Below are 14,878 nucleotides of genomic sequence, written 5' to 3'. Positions count from 1 at the left end.
TATATATACTGGGTTTACTTTGCAGCTTCTTTATAACATCGTTGCAATGACAAAGTGACCATTGTATAAAGATCAAAATTTTAATCCAAATGATTTGGGACAATAACAAAGCCCTTTATTTATGACATGTCAACTGATCATATTTCAATATTGAATAATTTCCTTATAAAGTAACAGTCATGCATGTTATAATCCTTAATGGAAATCTAATACTTTTGCTGCAGTAGGGACAGTGGTAATAGTAATAATGTGATCTTTACTGATCAAATACTTACTTGGAACAAATGGTAGGGCCCCAAAGACCACGTTCACGAGTGAGCTCGGTTTCAGTCTGCAGCCACTCTTCAAAGACATAGCGTTGCATGTGCTGCTGTGTCTGCTGGTGCTGCTTGGCACGTACTTCTACCAATTCTCTCACAAGAGCCACATGGCTTATGGTCCATGTAGCAATATCACTCATAGGAAGTTGAGAGTAACGGATGCGAATGGTTTCCTCCTTCTTGACCTTCGTACGGCTTGCAAGGCGAGTTAGACCACCAGTGACTTTCTGTATTTTCTGAAATACACAAAAGTTTATTTTAAATGCCAAGCTGCATGGGTGACAACATAACTGTCCAATAAATACTGCATACTATGCAATAAACAAGTTAAGCCCATGGAAGTGTCCAGGCACTGCTGAGTATATAAAAGAGATTGGCCCTCATGGTGTTGACATCATGGTGTTGTCAGCTGGTATGGACCTCTGGACAATGGTTGGAGGACTGACAGACTTCCCTTGTCAAACCCATCTATAAGAAAGGCTGTAAGAGAGACTGCAACAATGTCCGTCTGATAGTCCTCATCTCATCTGGAAAAGGCTGACTTTGTGAAAGGCAGTGGTATTTGAGAACAGATTTTCAACTTTAGATAGCTTTGTCGATTATGAATCTTCAATGGGGAAACTAGAAAATCCTGGGGGAGATGAGTATGCTGCCCCAACTTATCCACCTGTAGAAAAGTTTATATGACTCTTGCCACTCAGTTCTGAAGAGAGACAATGAACTACCTTGTGCAAATGCTATATTAGGAAGGGAGTCTGCTAAGGATGTGTCCTGTGGTCAGTATTTTAATGTTTATAGTGAATACATCATGTGAGGTGTCTTAGATAACAGGGATGGAGGAGTGTCCGTTGGTGGAATTAAGATTTCAAACCTCTGCTTTGTCTATGACATTGCTCTTATTGCATCCAGCCAAGAACAATTCGATCTAATGTGCAAGTTGGAGGATATTAGTGTTGAATATGGTTTATGTATCAATGTGGACCATGAAGACCTGAACTGGCCAAATGTTAACAGGAGTGGTAGATATGATGTGGTGAGCTAGGTCATATATTTGGTTCTCTCCTTGAAGTGCTTTTGCCTAATGTCAGCACGTGACTCCCAGAAGGGAACTGGCTGACACTCTGGGTCCAGTGTCCCTAGCATCACATTCAAGAAGTTAAGAGTTTACACTACCTGACAAAAAAATTGGAGCATCCAAAACGGGAGGAGGAAACAAAATTAAATTTCAATGTTGAGAGGGTATGTGATGTTATTTTGGTAATTACAAAATAGAGTCAAATTTACATAGAACTAGGCAGTACAAGCCCACTTATTTGTATGACATTGCACCTCCTCTGGTCTGGATGCAAGCAATGAGTCAGTTAGGATGGATGTCATAAAGCTGTTGCATCCTCTCCTGAGGCAAGCTAGCCCACAACTGTTGTAACTGGTGATATAGATGTTGATTCCCTTAGAGAACCTGAAATATTTGTCCCGAATGAGTAAATTTATAATATCAATATAGTAGTTGGTCCATTATTGGATACTGTAAATTTTCCAGCTAACTCATTCCTGGTTGCCAGCGTTTCACCCCAGTGTGCTAAGTTGGGCTCATCAGTTGGTAAACAGCACACCCACCAAGACGCATGGCTTGTGCATATCATGGAGGCCACTGCGTAGACTACTTGGAGCCACCGGCAGTGCCAATGCACTATGAGAGACTTTGTCTCATTACCAAAAATTGATGCTTGCCTGGCCATTTATATTGGTATTATACATTTACTCAATTGGGACAAATATTTCAGGTTCCCTATGGGAATCAACATCTATACCATCTGATGGCCAGGCAGGCATCAATTTTTGGTAATGAGACAAAGTTCCTCATAGTGCATTGGAACTGCCGGTGGCTCCAAGTAGCCTACGCAGTGGCCTCCACGGTATGCACTAGCCATGCGTCTTGGTGGGTGTGCTATTTACCAACTGATAAGCCCAACTTAGCACTTACTTACTTACTTACTTACTTACTTACTTACTTACTTACTTACTCCTTGACGCTACGGTCCTTGTAGAACCTTGGTCTCTGCAACAATCTTCTTCCAAAGCTCTCTGTCGATTGCCTTGGTCCTCCATCTCCGGACTCCCATGGTACATAGATCAGCCTCCACCTCTTCTATCCATCGCTTTCTTGGTCTACCTCTACATCGTCTTCCACCTGGATGCCCCTCCAGCACTTTCTTAGGTTCTCCTGTAGTCTCCATTCAATGCACTCTAGCAGTCTTCATCAAAGATACTATATCCTGCTCTTGGTACAGGTCTCTAAGCTCGTTATTAGATCTAATACACCATCCCAGTTCAGTTTTAACTGGCCCAAAAATCTTCCTCAATACCTTTCTTTCCCATGTCATTAACCTATATTCTTCTGTTTTATTTAATACCCAGGTCTCAACTCCATATGTAACCACTGGTCTAATGACAGTCCTATAAATGGTCAACTTAGCTTTCCTGGATATTTGTTTGTTTCTTAACGCATTTCAGTCTGGGCCTTAATATCCCTAACAAACATTCTGGACTGGGCATTTTTAAGGATCTTTAAAATATTGTATCTCTGTACCTGTAGGAGATATTGACATGATTCTTTTTTCTTTGTGCTTATTTGAGCATCTAATTTTCTAAAGCGCTCTTTGTATCATGTCAACTACCACTTGAGATTTTAAAATTGTTTATATATTATACCATGTTTTGCGAATGGAGGAAAGGTCTGACGGATAACGAAGCAAGTACATTTTTCTGAAATACAGTAATATTTACCCTATTTCGCTAATATAAAATGTGCATTGCAATTACAAAACAACAACGATAATAAATACGATATAAATATAATAATTTTTCAATAATAATAAAAATAATAATAATTAGAATAATGAAAATGGGTGCTCTTACGAAATTTTATTTTAATTGATAAATTTTGTTAAAAGTAACTCAAATGTAAAAATATTGTTCCATTTATCACAAAAGACTTCTGGGAAAGAGAAAATACAGTCTTCTAAACAGACAACTTTACGAATATGTAGACAATCTTACGTATTCACGCAAATATGAAATACGCGGGAACATGAGCTAGGCCGTAAAACGAACTCCAATCATAACGAAAGGCAAGAAGTTCTTTCAAATTCATATCTCAATAATATGTTCATTTGCGCATAAACTTATAATATATAATAAAATATCGAAAATATCACTTTCGTCAAGCACATGTTTGCCGGGAGAAGCCATGTCTTAGAGCTCACTGAGTGACAACATCTACTGATGCATGCTGTTCAAATATATTGTAAATTCTCTAACTTAGACATATAATACTGCCATCTGCTTAAATACTCTTGTAACTAATACATTAGGAAACATGATGTAACCACCAGAATGCGTGCATAGCTCGTTCTCGATTTTTAGCGAATTGTCAAATCTTACTACGAGCTATGCCCGCAGCACGTCCTGAACGTAATTTCGGCCGCTGCGAGCTACGCTCGCAGTTAGACCGGAAAGAGTTAATGTTCGAATTAAGGCAGCATAGCATCGATTTCCTGCAGCCAGTCTAGAGCTTATTTCCTTTTTTGTTTCATTTTGTGAAGTAATCAGAAAGCCTAGATATCTAAATTCCTGCCCTCCTTCAAAACACTTTTCTCCACACCTAGGTGCATTTGGAGGTTGACTAGATCTGGAACTCACTAGGAACTTAGTTTTGTTGTTATTCACTACCAGTCCAATTTGTTGTGCTCCCCTCTCCAATTCTTCATAGGTTTCAAGAAGTGCATTCTTTGTACGAGAAATTATGGCCACATCATCTGCATATGACAATATTTGAATTAGTCTATGATATATGTTCCTTTCACGATTTGCAGTGATGGTACGCACAGCTGTTTCTAAAGCAATATTGAAGAGGACAGCAGACATTGGATCTCCTTGCCTCAAACCTACTTTTACATCGAAGGTTCGCGATACTTTCCCTTGTACGCATACCTTAGATTTACTTCCACTCAAAGCTGTTTTTTACCAACCTAATCAGCTTCCCAGGATAACCAAGGACTTTCATTTCGATGAGTAGTTTTCCTCTTTACACTGAATCGTACGCTTGTTTAAAATCAATGTACAGTTGATACAGTGGTATGTTATATTCATAGCACCTCTCCAGGATGATCCTCATTGTAAAGATATGATCTATTGTTGAACGGTTTGCACGAAATCCACACTGATATTCTCCAAGATCCTGCTCTGCTTTGTGTGTTAGATGCTTAGCTATTATGGTAAAGATCTTGTAGCCTATGCAAAGCAGAGATAAACCTCTGTAATTTTCACATTTCAATTTATTTCCTTTCTTAAGAATTGGGTACACCAAAGCTGTTTCCCATTCTGGTAATTTCTCTGTTCGCCAGATTTCCAGTATCAACTTATACAATGCTTGTATCAATACCGATCCACCATATTTTAACAACTCAGCTGTTATTCCATCTTCACCTGGTGACTTATTATTCTTCATCGATAAGAGGACACCTTTTACTTCTTCCAAAGTGGGTGGTTCACTATTGCATTCCTCAGATTCATCTTCATTAGATTCACTATTTGGCAATTCTAATTCATATTCTTCATTTTGTATTTTAACTGGATTCAAAACCTCCTCAAAATATTCCGCCCATCTATCTAAAATTTTCTGGGTATTTCCAAGTAGTTGCCCATCCTTATCTTGTATGCAGCTTACTCTTGGTTGAAATCCACTTTTTCTCTGCTTTACGTTTCTATAAAACTTTCTACTTCTCTTATGCTCATAATCTTGTTGCATCTCTTTTATCAGATCTTTTTCCATTTCTCTTTTCTTTTTTCTACAAAGATTCTTGGCTTCCCTTCTGCATTCCACATATGTTTGGTGAGTAGCTCTTGTTGCTCGTTGCATATATATCATCCTTGCTTTATTTCTTTTCTCCAAGGCTAGCTTTACTTCCTCATCATACCAATCCTTCTTTGGCTGTTTCTTTCTTTCTCCTAGTACCTCCTGGGCTGCATTCATGATGGCTTCTTTAATCACCCGCCACGATTCATCCACTGTTACTGCATCTTTATGGTTTTTCAAACCTTCTTCAACCTGTCTTTCATACTCCTTCCTCCTTGCATCATCATTAAGTTGTTCTTGGTTAAATCCTTTCCTCCTTTCTGCTTTACCTCTGACTCTTACCGCAAGCTTTTGTTTCAGTTTAGCTTTCACCAAATAGTGGTCTGAATCTGTATCTGCACCTCTATAAGTACGCACATCCTGTACATCTGACGCATATCTTTTATCAATCAGTATGTGGTCGATTTGATTCCTGGTGTTCCCATCTGGTGCCTCCCAAGTTTCTTCATGAATTCTCTTGTGCTCAAATGTAGTGCTACTGATTACCATATCCTTTGCTGTAGTGAAGTCAATAAGCCGTAACCCATTGTTGTTACTTTCCAAATGTAAACTCTGTGCTCCTATTGTGGGTCTAAATTCTTCCTCTTGTCCCACTTTTGCACTGAAGTCCCCAATTACTATTTTTATGTCATGTCTAGGTGCCTCATCGTACTGTTTCTCTAGTTCTTCATAAAACTTATCCTTTAGTACATTATTATTATTATTATTAAAGCGTCTTTATTGTGGCGAAGTTAGGGCTCCCGGCCCTTTCTTACACTTAACCACTTCATGTACATACAATGTATATTTTACATAAAATTTAAACATATGAAATCTTTACAACCTAAAGTATAACTAAAGCAACTAAAGTATCACTAACTAAACTAAGGTGAGTAAAGTATAACTAAATTATATACAGGAACACATTGCAATAAACAACCATATTCACTCTCATTCATGCATCCCATTCACACTCAAGAAAGACTGGAAGTGCTTAAAAAAGATGACGCTGGCAAAGGATTTTAAATTTTGTCTTAGATTTAGCTTCCCTGATGTCATTGGGGAGTTCATTCCACCAGCTCGTGGCGGTGATCGTGAACGATCTGTTGTAGGTTGCGGTTTGATGCACAGGAAATTCTAGCGTACAGCCTGACCGGGTATTGAACAGGTGCAGGGAACTAAGGTAGCGTAGCATGTAGGTGCATGTATGCTTATAAGTGTATAATTGAAGAAACGGCCTCTGATTCTCATGATACAGATTCTTTTATTTAATGCCTTGTAAGACATTAAGGTATGCTTCAGTTGTTTAGATATCATAAAGCCTGTTCCACAGATGTTATTGCTATTCCCACTATTTAAAGTTTAAAATTCCATTGTTCCGTATTGAAGAATATTACAGTTAAAATTGAAATAATTGATAAAGAGATTCAACCTATTCAATACAAAAGAACAAGAAATGTAGTGAATTACATTCTTATTTAATAATAAGTAGAAGTGGTACCGGTTTCGACCCTAGTCCAGGTCATCATCAGCCGATTAAAACATGAAAAACAATGCATAGGAAAAGGAAATAAAAGATAAAGTACACTCCGGATCAGTAGAAGAGGCGATATACTTACTTTTCCGCAACCGAAGAAAATTACTGGATCATCAAGCTATCCTCCATTTTACTTTGGTGTTTGAAACCACAGTGCCTGATGTTAAATATATCGCGCTGATCACCGGGAGCTGGCAAGTTACTTCAATAGACCTACTCATCTTCAACTCCTGCACGATTATGGATCTTCGTGTGTGTTCGATTATGATATGACTTTGTGCCTGACAGTGTTTAAAAATTAGCTCATTTAACTGTTCTCCGCTATTCATAAACATTATAAGACTTTGCCTAACACTGCATGTGCCATACTGCCGCTCAGAAAATTACGCACTGTTTTCTTTTAAGTGACTTACATTTTACTTCTTCTGAATTTTACAGTGTCTACCCCGTTCACTTTTATATCGCCTCTTCTACTGATCCGGAGTGTACTTGATCTTTTACTTCCTTTTCCTATGCATTGTTTTTCATGTTTTAATCGGCTGATGATGACCTGGACTAGGGTCGAAACCAGTACCACTTCTACTTATTATTAAATAAGAATGTAATTCACTACATTTCTTATTCTTTTGTATTGAATAGGTTGAATCTCTTTATCAATTATTTCAATTCCCACTATTGATTAAAGTATAATCCTGTAAATCAAACATCTCAATTTCCCGCCATCTAATTTCTTGTAGAGCAGCGATTTCAACATTATACTTTCTTAGTTCCTCTTCTAGTTTTCTGCTTTATCCTGGCTGGAGTAGGCTTCTCACATTCCAAGTCGCTAATACCAATCCATAACCATTTCCTCGTCTAGGTCGTTTATCAATTTTATCCGTCCACTTTGTTCTTACTCTTTGCGGCTTCTCAACAGTTTTTTTTATTTTATTTTTTTAACGGGATAGAGTTGTCAACCCTATGCCCAACCCCCAACCTGGAGGACCAGGGTAACCCATTTTAGTCTGGATCATCACCTTCGACCTGTCCGGCAAGGGAGGCCCTACCAGTAGCTAAGCTACTGCCGGCATAGCTCTCAGAATCTTTTGACCACACAAGCCCCACCACCACGACAAGGTAAAGATACCATCGATGGGGCCAACTTAGCACACTGGGGCGAAACTCTGGCAACCAGGAATGAGTTAGCTGGAACATTCATAATGTCCAATAACGAACCATTTATATTTGTATTAATACACTACTTGACAAAAAAAATTGGAGCACCCAAAAGGGAAGGAGGAAATGAAATGAAACTTCACATTTTGAGAGGGTGTGTGACGTTATTGTTGACCAAGGGAGTACCTCAACATCACGCAGACTGTTCATAGAGATGTGTGGTGTGTGTGGACGAGCAGAGAGCGCAGGATGTCTGTGACATACCACTGTGCCGTCAAAGTTCCTCAATCACTACCAACCATGACCTGAAGTCATACCTGTCTAAGTTTGTGTCTGAGTGATGCTTGGAGTTGAATGTCTTTTTCTGTGATTCCATACTTTTCTTATAGATCTCCACCAACCAAGGAGGAATCGTTTTGACACTTCTGAAGAAAGATAACAAATGTTTACAGATTCTTTCAGCTGGCAATATGAAGAGGTGAGCGTAAAAAGTCATCCTCCTTTTCTGGATTATGCTTGATATCTTTCTGTTGTGGGTGTATATTTCTAAGTTGCTCCAAAGTCTAAACACCATCTTTGAGATTGGGACAAAGAAATTTTTGGATAATCCTCCTTTCCTCATATGTCAGTTTTTCAAGCAGGCTATGTGCTCAAAGTGTCAAACAGTCTGCTGCATATAGGCCTAATGCTTCAGGCCTAATTAGAGTTTGACAATGTCTAATTTTTGCATTTCGAGAGATAGACTTTTTGGAATAAAAGTTCTGAGTGAGTCGGAAGGCTGTTTCAAACTTGTTGACACGTGTTAAGACTGCGAACTTCACAGAATTGTTCGATTCAACCCATTCACCAAGGTATTTGAATCTTTCCACTTTCAAGATTCTACTATGGGTAGTCAGAAGATGCGGTGGTGCATGTATGTTTTGGTGTAGGAGATTTTGAGTCCAATCTTAACTGGCATTAATGCAGATAATTGATTTGTTAAGTAGGTAGTTCATTAGAGGAAGTAAGGAGAGCAAGGTCATCTGCAAAAGCAAGGCAATCAATACTGATGCTATTACAAGTTCATCCTATTTGAACTCCATTAGGAATTCTTTTAGACTGGAGAATATGTCTGCATTCCCAGATGACCCTCTCGAGAGCAAGGTTGTAAAGTAATGATGAGAGTCCATCTCCTTGCCGAACTCCTGTTACGATTTGAAAGGCTTCAGAAATTTCAGATCTAAATTTCACTCTGGCAGACATACCAGTAAGTATACTTTGGATGATCTGCCAGGTCTTGTTGTCTAGGCCAAATTCTTGGTGAACATGGAAAAGTGTTGTGCAGTCAATCGAGTCATACACCTTCTGGAAATCTACAAAAGTGATGACAAATGGTCTGGCTAGATTCAGGATCTGTTCTGCGCAGGATCTGGATTTTCAGAAGCCAGCATGGTATTCACCTATTTGTGAGTCAAGTTGTTCTATGGCTCTAGTGAGGAAGGCTTTGGAGAGGAATTTATAAGTAAGAGGAGGAAGAGAGATGCTGCAGTAATTATTGACATCAAATTTATCACCTTTTTTATGAAGGGGATCTGAGTGGTCATCCAAATCTATTGGATAGTTTGGTAGAGGGGTTGCAGCATATTGTCATCCAGTAATTTCCAGTATTCTGTGATCACTGAGTCTTCACCAGGAGCGTTATTATTTTTGAAGAAAGTGATGATTTCTCTAAGTTCAGAAATGTCTGGTGGGGAAAAATCAGGGTTGGTTAGAATTGGGATAAAAGTCGAATGAGGTGGATCACAGATGAGTAGGGACTCTATATAAGTCTTTTGCTACGATCTGACAGTTTTGTCCATCATTGTGGGTGACCTGATTAGTGGTTGGGTCACGGAAACATATGTTTGGGGGATTATATCTGGCTAGGTTCCATTTAAATGTGTGGCAGAAATTTCTCAATTTTTCTTCTGAAAATTGTATTCAATGTTGGCCAGTTCGTACTTGTAGAAAGTTCTTTTGATGATCCTAATGATTCGGGCGGTATTCTTGTGGATTTTGATGAACTTCTGATATATCCACTGTGTCTTATGAGATTTCCAAAGTAGTCAGGCTTGCTGTCTGTCACTGAGGGCTATATCGCATTGCAAATTCCACCACTGGTGTCTGGGTTTCCTCGTTTGAGGTGTGATTTTGAGAGCTGTGTCAACAAGGGAACATTCCAATTGTTCCGAGGTCTGGTGGTGAAATTGAGGAGATTTGCTCTAAGAATTTGGTTTGAAGTACTTTCAGTTTCATGGTGACAGATCGAAGAATTCTTTGAGGTCGGTTTTATCGTGTGTTTCTCGGGATAAACTGGATCTTTAATTTGGAGAGGTAATGGTCAGAGTTGAGGCTGATGCCTCGAAGGACTCCGACATTCTGAATTTCTTTGGAGGATCCTGCAGAGATGGCGACGTAGTCAAGTTGGAATTCTCCGAGTAATGGGTTTGGAGATGTCCAGGTCTTCTGCTTCCATGGAACGTGCTTAAAAACATGGATTTTTGTAGAAGCTTGTTTCTCCCACAGAGTTCAATTAAACGTTCTCCATTCTGATTCATTTTCAGATGTGCTGGGTAATCGCCGACTATGTTCCGATACTTCCATGTTTGCCAACTTAGGCGTTGAAATCACCCAAGTAACTTGTAGCGTGAGACTTTGGAATTTTAGAGATGACATTACCTAGTTTGTCCCAGAAAATGTCAAACAATTTCTGGATTGTACTCATTGTCAGCGTTGACTGGAGTGTGAGCATTTACCACGCTGTATGCTTCATTAGCACATTTAACTGAAAGAGTGGAGAGCCTATTGGTGATAGCGATAAACCAGGTGATTGATCCACCCAAACCCCAAAACTCCACAGCACTTAACGCTCTTGAAAGGACTTTGGCCTGCCCAGCGACTGCTGCTAAGCCCGAAGGCCTGGAGATTACGAGGGGCCGTGTGGTCAGCATGACGCATCCTCCCGGCCGTTACTCCGGGCTTTTGAGACCAGGGCCGCCATCTCATCGTCAGATAGCTCCTCAATTCTAATCACGTAGGATGAGTGGACCTCGAACCAGCCCCCAGGTCAAGAGAAAAATCCCTGACCTGGCCGGGAATCAAACTTGGGGCCTCCGGCCGAGAGGCAGGCACGCTACCCCTACACCACGGGGCCGGCGATTGAGCCAAGGATCATACAATTTGCGATGAAACCAGTACCAAGATGTGGGGCTCCTCTGAGGATTTTTAAAATCTGTTTTGCTTCTTAATACTCTGAAACCTTGGATTTCGTTCGGCTCCATGGGTAAATGGTTAGTGTGTTGGCCTTTGGTCACAGGGTCCTGGGTTTGATTCCTGGCCGGGACAGAGATTTTAACCTTAAATGATTAATTCCTTGGCTCGGGGACTGGGTGTTTGTGCTGTCCTCAACATCCCTGCAACTCACACACCACACATAACACTATCCTCCTCCACAACAACACGCAGTTACCTACACATCGCAGATGCTGCCCACCCTCATTGGAGGGTCTGCCTTACAAGGGCTGCACCCAGCTAGAAATAGCCACACAAAATTATTATTACTACCTTGGATTTCCAACAGTTCGTCACCTGAGTAACGTGTTTCTTGAATCACAGTTATTGATATTAGACGTTTTGTGAGTACATCCGTTACATGTTTGAGTTTACCTACTTTGAGGAGTGAATTGGTGTTGAAGGTTGTAAAGAAATTTCGATGCATGGAAGTAAATTTGTGGGTGGCAAATATTTCAGGAGATTCCGATTTCTCTTTTGACCATGTGGGTGCAGACTCCCCAGAATCCGATGGTCTGCATGTGGCCCCCTGAGGATTGAAGGATTGGTTACCACCTGGGATAGATTTTCTGTTTGAGTTTGTCACCTGTGGTGGGAGAGCCAAAATTTAAAATTATTAATATAGGAATATCTTAATATGTTGTTTTTACCATTTTTTCTTTCTGGACTTGTCAAGAAAATTATTTATTTATTATTTGAAACTGTAAATGAACATTGCAAGAGTTATGTTCAAAGAGATTTTGGTATTTAAAATTTCATGTAGTTGTGGTTGTACCAATCGCTTGTTGTAACTAGTATTTGTAGACTTTAAGGAACTAAACTTCTGAGGCAGTTTGTATTGCCACGTGGAGATTTTTAATTACAAAATTTCATTATGTTGCAACGGAACTCTGTAGAACTTGATCATGTAAGGAAGTGTGTTTTCAATGGTCAGAATAACGACCTTTTCCATTGGTGAATACGGAGATATGGGGAAAGTCTGGGTCCTTATTGGTTACTTTGTGATTGCTTGATTTCCGGTTTTGGGCTCTTCGTGAGAGCGAGGCAACTGTCTGAGGCAACGCGCTCTGCATCCATCCTGTCTTGAGGCTCCAGTCTTCTGGGGTTGCCGGCCTCTCACGGTAAGCGCTATCATCTTATATTTGATTTGAAATGAAATGGTGTATGGCTTTTAGTGCCGGGAGTGTCCGAGGACATGTTCGGCTCACCAGATGCAGGTCTTGCAATTGACTCCCGTAAGCGACCTGCGCGTCATGATGAGGATGAAATGATGATGAGGACAACACATACACCCAGACCCCGTGCCAGTGAAATTAACCAATGATGGTTAAAATTCCCGACCCTGCCAGGAATCGAACCCGGGACCCCTGTGACCAAAGGCCAGCATGCTAACCATTTAGCCACGGAGCCGGACTATGTTTGATTTAATTTAAATTCTTTCTTCTGTTTTGGTCTTTGTTTTAAGTAACTTCAGTGGTAATGCAACTTTTAATTTTGCGTATCAGAGTTTCTTCCTAGACTTCCACATTCACCAATTTTGGGTTTCCTGAATGAGTGTCTCAACAGACAGTCATGGGATCTTTGTTTTTGGAGGCAATTCTCTTTACTTGTTCAGTATTCAACTCAACTCAATCACTACTGGTCTGCATCTAGGGCAGTCGCCCAGGTGGCAGATTCCCTATCTGTTGTTTTCCTAGCCTTTTCTTAAATGATTGCAAAGAAATTGGAAATTTATTGAACATCTCCCTTGGTAAGTTATTCCAATCCCTAACTCCCCTTCCTATAAACAAATATTTGCCCTAATTTGTCCTCTTGAATTCCAACTTGATCTTCATATTGTGGTCTTTCCTACTTTTAAAGACACCACTCAAACTTATCCGTCCACTGATGTCCTCCCACGCCATCCCTCCACTGACAGCTCGGAACATACCACTTAGTCGAGCAGCTCGTCTCCTTTCTCCCTAGTCTTCCCAGCCCAAACTTGGGAACATTTTTGTAACGCTACTCTTTTGTCGGAAATCGCCCAGAGCAAATCGAACTGCTTTTCTTTGGATTTTTTCCAGTTCCTGAATCAAGTAATTCTAGTGAGGGGTCCCATACACTGGAACCATACTCTAGTTGGGGTCTCACCAGAGACAAATATGCTCTCCCCTACATCCTTACTACAACCCCTAAATACCCTCATAACCATGTGCAGAGATCTGTACCCTTTATTTACAATCATATTTATGTGATTACTCCAATGAAGATCTTTCCTTATATTAATACCTAGGTATTTACAATGATCCCCAAACGGAACTTTCACCCCATTAACGCAGTAATTAAAACTGAGAGGACTTTTCCTATTTGTGAAACTCACAACCTGACTTTTGTCCCCATTTATCCTCATACCATTGCCTACTGTATCTCACAACACTATCGAGGTCACCCTGCAGCCGCTCACGATCTTGTAACTTATTTATTACTCTGTACAGAATAACATCATCTGCAAAAAGCCTTATCTCTGATTCCACTTCTTTACACATATCATTGATATATATATAAGAAAACAGAAAGGTCCAATAATACTGCCTTGAGGAATTCCCCTCTTAATTATTACAGGGACAGATAAATCTTCACCTACTCTAATTCTCTGAGTTCTATTTTCTAGAAACAGAGCCACCCATTCAGTCACTCTTTTGTCAAGTCCAATTGCACTCATTTTTGCCAGCAGTCTCCCATGATCTACCCTATCAAATGCCTTAAACAGGTCAATCGCGATACAGTCCAATTGACCTCCCAAATCCAGGATATCTACTATATCTTGCTGGAATCCTTCAAGTTGGGCTTCAGTGGAATAACCTTTCCTAAACCCAAACTGCCTTCTATCAAACAAGTTATTAATTTCGCAAACATGTCTTATATAATCAGAAAGAATGCTTTCCCAAAGCTTACAAGCAATGCATGTCGAACTGACTGGCCTGTAATTTTCAGCTTTATGTCTATCACCCTTTCCTTTACATACAGAGGCTACTATAGCAACTCTCCATTCATTTGGTAAAGTTTCTTCATGCAAACAATAATCAAACAAGACTTCAGATATGGTACTATATCCCAACCCATTGTCTTTAGTATATCCCCCAAAACCTTATCAATTCCAGCTGCTTTTCTAGTTTTCAATTTTTGTATCTTACTGTAAATGTCATTGCTGTCATAGGTAAATTTTAATACTTTTTCAGTATTAGTCACCTCCTCTATCTGGACATTATCCTTGTAACCAACAATCTTTACATACTGCTGAAATGAATACTCAGACTAAGGTGGTTGGATTCAATCAAGAAGAGTAAGAAGACTGTAATTCAGTTGAGCAGCAGCAGCAGCAATGGTTGTTGGAGCTGGATTTAGAAAAGGATAACCGATGATGATTTGTAAATATGCTGATAAAGCATATTTCTTAGACTAACTTCAATGTAGGTACAATACTATTTCATAAATACTTACAGATTGTATTTGATTATGCAGTTCCCAAGGTACTCGATAGGAAGCCTTACGTTCCATATCCACATAGTTGAACCACAATCTGCTGGCCGACTCGTAAACTTGTTCTCTTACAACACTCAGATCTGGAGCTTTATTATTTGGAGAATTGAGTGTTATTTTAAACACCTGTAACAGATAACA

At 39.8% G+C, this 14,878-nt stretch overlaps 1 protein-coding gene across 1 annotated transcript in view; it reads right to left on the bottom strand.

Annotated features, from left to right (window-relative positions):
- Nucleotides 1-14,878, bottom strand: part of bchs (WD repeat and FYVE domain containing 3 bchs) — a 478,767-nt gene that overhangs the window by 147,808 nt on the left and 316,081 nt on the right. The window contains exons 36-37 of the mRNA XM_067152491.2: nucleotides 14,699-14,863; nucleotides 276-556 (exon numbers count right to left, since the gene is read on the bottom strand). Of these exons, the coding sequence (XP_067008592.2) occupies nucleotides 276-556; nucleotides 14,699-14,863 (446 nt within the window). The remainder of the gene's footprint in view (nucleotides 1-275; nucleotides 557-14,698; nucleotides 14,864-14,878) is intronic.

The sequence above is a fragment of the Anabrus simplex genome, chromosome 8 (assembly GCF_040414725.1).
Source record: "Anabrus simplex isolate iqAnaSimp1 chromosome 8, ASM4041472v1, whole genome shotgun sequence".
Taxonomy (NCBI): Eukaryota; Metazoa; Arthropoda; class Insecta; order Orthoptera; family Tettigoniidae; genus Anabrus; species Anabrus simplex.
Note: the sequence above shows the minus strand (reverse complement) of the source record. Positions and strands in the feature narration are given on the sequence as shown.